This window comes from Oncorhynchus keta, chromosome 1, assembly GCF_023373465.1.
Source record: "Oncorhynchus keta strain PuntledgeMale-10-30-2019 chromosome 1, Oket_V2, whole genome shotgun sequence".
NCBI lineage: Eukaryota > Metazoa > Chordata > Actinopteri > Salmoniformes > Salmonidae > Oncorhynchus > Oncorhynchus keta.
Window position 1 is genome coordinate 44,600,641 of NC_068421.1, and position 6,000 is coordinate 44,606,640.

The 6,000-nt window shown below is 45.8% G+C and overlaps 1 protein-coding gene across 2 annotated transcripts in view; it reads right to left on the reverse strand.

Annotated features, from left to right (window-relative positions):
- ttc9b (tetratricopeptide repeat domain 9B) overlaps window positions 1-4,665 on the reverse strand; it is a 34,764-nt gene extending 30,099 nt beyond the window's left edge. The window contains exons 1-2 of one of the 2 annotated variants that reach the window (XM_035773503.2): window positions 3,658-4,665; window positions 3,057-3,540 (exon numbers count right to left, since the gene is read on the reverse strand). In XM_035773503.2, the coding sequence (XP_035629396.1) occupies window positions 3,057-3,441 (385 nt within the window). In that variant the 5' untranslated portion in view covers window positions 3,442-3,540; window positions 3,658-4,665. Of the gene's footprint in view, window positions 1-3,056 lie in introns of both variants that reach the window. The other variant, XM_052525796.1, reaches the window with a different exon arrangement.
- Between the last annotated feature and the right edge of the window lie 1,335 nt (window positions 4,666-6,000).

Here is a 6,000-nt window from a genome sequence, read left to right on the forward strand (position 1 = left end):
TCTCACCCTCTCTCTCTCTATTCTCTCTCTCTTCTTTGGTGGTTTTTTTTCTCTCCTTCTTCAAAACCACCATTACAGCCAAATGCAGGTCTTTATTACTCGTGTCATTCGCTCACAGTTTCCTCCTCTGTCTCTTTCCATCATTTCTTGTCTCCTTTGATGTCGGCTTCTCTCCTATCTCTGGTCTTGAATCTCAGTCTCCAAACACAATCCCTGTCTTGTGGCATGCTGACGGCAAAATCGCTGCAAGTAAGTGAAAAGCTCTGGGCCGCATTTGTCGGGTAGCCATGTCATTTAGAAAAAGGTGCCGCGACGAGACACACAATGGGAAGGCAAAGCCTGTCCTTGTCACGACGAAGTCAAGCGCGCGCACGCCATAACCTCCCACGTCGCTATACAAAAATAACAGACATAACACACAGCAATGTCAGTATGGGCACTGTGAGAATGGCAGGGTGAGAAGCAATCTGTGTACCCCCCCACCTTCCTCCATATCAGATACCCCCTTGGTTAGCTGCTGTTCTTCAGAGCTGCGATTGCTGAGACAAACAGAATCACGCACACAGACGAGCTGGAGTTGAGGCTGTTCGCTCTGTTGCACCTGTATCATGCGTCAGGGATGAAGACAGTTGGCCAATCAAAACACTGCCTCACTCAACACCACAGGGGCCACCTTCTGTCCAGCAGGACTCTGGGTGACCAGACTGTCGGTAGGGTGGAAAGGTCTCCAGTCTTGTGAAATATGTTCGCAATGTACATGTATTCATTCTTAAATCAAATAGAAATAATCACAAGTGCATGATCTGAAAAACGCACACCACTGAGAGGATGTGGGCTATGACCATTATGCATTATCACTGCTGTTACTGTGAACTGTGTTATTGTGAGAATTGAGAGCAGAATGAGGTAACGGTCACGAGAATAACAACAGGGAAGGGCCCAGTGTCTGCCTCGCTTTCCCTCTTCCTTTTCTCTTTCTTCCTCACTTCTTCTCTCCCTCTCTCTCTCTCTCTCTCCCTCTCTTTCCATCCCCTTACCTCCGTCTCCATTTCTCCTGCACGCCAGGGTATCTTCCCGCCAGGGCCCAGACAGAGGGCCAATCAGACGGGGACAGAGAGAATCGACCTTCAGCCTGTCACACCAGCTGAGCCCAGGACCCAGCGGAGCCGGGACAGAGAGACACAGCCTAGCACCACAGCAACCCATCCCGCCTTTAACCATTCTATGTTTTCATGTTAACTGTTTGTTAGAATATCTTGTACGGAAAATGGCACCGCTGAATCAAGAGATTCCTCTGAGTAATAGGGGGCTGAATCTCCATAGATATGGTCAACAAAATGTATAAGACAGGCACCATTAAAAGAGATCATGGCATATCATTCACCAAATAGATTTCACAATGCAATTTAGGGAACATCTTAGACATGCTCTCTTGTGGACGGACTACTGTCGCAGTGGTAGACAATATTTAATACGGTCATCATTAGACACACAGACACATCTAATCCCCTATAGGCCAACTCACATCTGCCAGACAGACTACTGTATCTGTTCGAATCAAATCTCGTCTGTTTCAGAGATTATCTGCCAGGCGACCGACCATCTCTTACGCTCACATCTGTTGAACAGATGATCCGATTTCTTACTCAAAGAATTACCAGAAACAAATACCTGTAAGCTCAGCTTTACTCAAATCTCCTTGTTAGAGATATTACGTTTATCCGAGTGCGATATCAGTTTATCTTTTCTAATTACATTACACATACATAGCCTGTTTAACTGACACTTGTGCTTGGTTTTGATAGGCCGATTAAACTTGATGACCAGACATGACGATGCTGACCAGAAAGGACTCCTAATATTGTCAAGTACTCTTAACTAGACAAATTGTTGTAGGTTGCAATTCATTGGCTGCGTTTACACAGGCAGCCCAATTACGATATTATTTTTCTCACTAATTGGTCCTTTGACGGATCAGATCGGCTCTTTCATCAATAAATGGGTAAAATATCAGAATTGGGCTGCCTGTGTAAACGCAGCCGTAGTGGCGTATTACTTGTATGTGTGTGAAGTCATTCAAGGATCCATGTAGACGGATGTCACCTGTAAACTGGGATGGTCCACGCCATGATTTTCCCACCTCAGAGCATGTGAACTGTTTTTGCAACAACACAGCTGCACTGTGGGAGAGACATGATATGGCGCCATATAACCCCCAGGCTCCCACTGTGTGTATTTGTGTCCCTTTTCCACAGGATGTACACTCCTGTTAATACAGCCCGTTCCACTGACTACATTAACAGTTGATCAACATCCAATCACTGGTCCCCCCGGCTATCAAAGGAATTAACCTGGGGGGTTGAATCAAGAGACGCAAAAATAAACTTGAATGGAGCACAACAAAGAGAGACAAGACAGTGGGGGGGCCTTGATAAGAATCACAGGAGGAAGACATGGCTCGAGGAAAAAACGAGTCTAGCACACAAATGATAAGATATTATAATTAACCCTTGTGCCAGTTACTAGTAAAGGATTCATTAATCAGTGCAGTGAAAAATGTAATTTTCCTGTGTTTATATATATATTTCCACACTATGTTGGAATAATACTGTGAAATTGTGAAAATGATAATGCCCTTTTAGTATAAGACCTGTTCGAAAAGACTGACTGAAATTTCAGCCTGTTTTTGTGGGATGGAGTTTTGACCTGCCTAGTGAAATCCCCAGGTGGTACATTAGTTAATACACCAATAAGAAAGACCGAGATTTGGCGCTGTCCATTGTTAAAAGCCCAAGCTATTAATTAATGTATTATTAAGCCAAATATGATTAATTTATGCCCATACAGGCTTGACAGGAGCGGAAATTATGCTTGACACTGGCTAATTGTCTAAACTCGTTCCTTCCTAACCCCGTGAACCGAAACGAACAATGGCAGCCGAGGTTCAATCTCAGAAAACGAGCTTTCCAGGCTTAAGCCCCTCAAGAGCCGGGGTCTCCTCTGTTGCGTGGCAGCGCGATGCGGAGCAAAAAACACCGACTCGGCTAGCTACTCACCTGTCAGGCTGTCGTAGCACTCGATCTCCGTGATCTCCACAGTTCTCCGCTGTTCCTCCGTCAGTTTGACCGCGGCTTGGCTCAGGAGGTTGACCTCGGAGCCCGTGGTTCCATCCACTAAATGCACCCCTTTCAGCTGCAGCAGAGCCCGGTGGTACTTCCCTATCGCTTCCCGAAATTTCTTCTCCTTGTAGCAACGGTGGCCCTCCACCTTGAAGTCAATGGCTTTCTGTATGTTTGCCTCCATCTCCATCTGTGCCGAGCCGGCACGACACCCTCCTCCACCACCTCCAACACCGACGTCTCCCGCGGCCGCCGCCAGGCTCCGGCCCCCCGCCTCTGGGTAGCTCTTCAGGCTCTTTAGGGAGTGCTGCTTGGCTTCCATCTCTCTCAGTGGGTGCGACTGGACCGGGCCATGCTGTTCCGACGTGAATGTCTATTTTCTCGGAGAGAACTGGAGCAGCTTGCTGTGCATAAAGAACGCCTGACACGGGCAGGCAACAACACGAAAGATGAGAGCGAAATAATTTAGAGAGAGAGGCTGTGTAAAAAACCTAACATGTACAGCGCAAATAGGCTATATGCTATCAAAACAGCTTACCCAAATTCAGACTACTGTAAATTGTATTGTATATGAAAAATCACAAATAATTGGCTTGGATTCCTGAATTGCAAAACACTCTTCTTCTATCTACTTCGTAGCTCCTCTGACCATCCCGCGAGAGGATACCTCGATTGTATGTTTGTGCTCCAGTCCACAGCACGCGCCGCTTCAGCACCACAGACAGCGAGCGCAGGATCGCGCGTGGTGAATTGTGGGAAAGAGAGGAGTCGTGCAGTGTTCCTGCACCACGAGCGCACTTCAATCTGTGAGCCTTCACTCAAGAGCCACGGTGTATTTGTGTAAAGAAACTGAAAATAAAACAGAAAATAAAAACTAAAAAAGCACCCCAAAATGTATAACCCAGAGATTAAATGACTATGTATGGAATATGTCCCAGGTAGAGGCTAAATCTATTCTACAAATCTATGGTTTTAAAATCTGTAACAATTAACAACATGATTGTAGTAGGCCTATGCCCTCTGGCTCTGATCCACATGGCCAGATATGTCAATTGCACATATAGAGTCGGCTGGAGTGCTGTAAAGCTCGCCACCGTTGGACTCTGGAGCAGCGGAAACATGTTCTCTGGAGTGATGAATCACGGGATCACCATCTAGCAGACCGAAGGACGAATCTGTTTGGTGGATACCAGGAGAACGCTACCTGACCGCATGCATAGAGCCAACTGTAAAGTTTGGTGGAGGAGGAATAATGGTCTGGGGCTGTTTTTTATGATTCAGGCTAGACCCCTTAGTTCCAGGGAAGAAAAATCTTAACGCTACAGCATACAATGACATTCTATATGATTATGTGCTTCCATCTTTGTGGCAACAATTTGGGGAAGGCCCTTTCCTGTTTTAGCATGACAATGCCCCCCGTGCACAAAACGAGGTTCATCTAGAAAATATTTTGTTGATATCGCTGTGGAAGAACTTGACTGTCCTGCACAGAGCCCTAAACTCGACCCCATCGAACACCTTTGGGATGAATTGGAATGCCGACTGCGAGCCAGGCCTAATCGCCCAACATCAGTGCCCGACGTCACTAATGCTCGTGGCTGAATGGAAGCAAGTCCCCGCAGCAATGTTCCAACATTAAGTGGAAACCCTTCCCAGAAGAGTGGGAAGGGTTTCAGTTATAGCAGCAAAGGGGGGGACAACTCCATATTAAGAATTTGTTCTTAACTGACTTGCCTAGTAAAATAAAGGTAAAATAATAAAAAATAAAAAAGGCCATGTTTTTGGAATGAGATATTCGACGAGCAGGTGTCCACATACTTTTGGTCATGTAGTGTACATACCTAGGCTAACTTAGTGGCACCATGCCACTCTTCTGTTATTTTTCTCCTGAAGAGTGTGATAGGTAGCAGGATGAGAGCGACGTCAAGGTGAAATTGTGTCAATGTCAATGATTTGTGACCTGATTCCATTGGAACCCAAAAAATACCAGCTTTGTGGCCTTTTGTATAGCCCAGCCTACATTAATTCCACAGGAGACTAACCTATACTGGTATAGAATCCATAGTTGTTGTTCGGCCACACTCATCTATTATGAATGTACTGTGCCCATGTTCACGTTAATGGCCAGCATCACCTGCTGTGGGACTGTGCTGGTTACTAAGCAGCTAGGACCCAGAGGACTTCCCCTCTGGCAAAGCAGCTGTGTCCCCTCTAGTTCCAAAAGATCACTGCCATGCAATTACAACCAATCACTTCTCCCTTCTCTACAGTGAGAGTTGATGAGTGGTGAGGACTCCGGTGCAAAATGTTTTTTTTTCTAGCCTGGGTACCAGTCGGTTTGAGTTATCGTTCCACTCCTTCTCATGCTAAACATGACATGGAGTACAAGGAGTGTTAGCAAAATAGGTTTTGTATTTCAGGCTAGGTGGGTGCTACAAATCAGAGGTGTGACTTTTGTGTTTATTATGGATCCTCATTAGCTCTTCCTGGGGTCCGGCAAAATTAAGGCAGCTATATTTAAAAAAACATTACAGTACATTCATTACAGAACTCACAACACACTGTGTACCCTCAGGCCCATACTTCCCTACCACATTTCGACAACGCAAAATCCATGTGTACGTGTGTGTATAGTGCGTATGTTATCATGCGTTTGTATGCGTGTCTGTGTCTGTTTGTGTTACTTCACAGTCCCCGCTGTTCCATAAGGTGTTTTTTACCAGCTTTTTAAATCTGATTCTACTGCTTGCATCAGTTACCTGATGTGAATAGAGTTCCATGTAGGCATTGCTCTATCTAGTACTGTGCACCTCCCATAGTCTGTTCTGGACTTGGGGATTGGGAAGAGACCCCAGGTGGCATGTCTTGTGGGGTATGTATG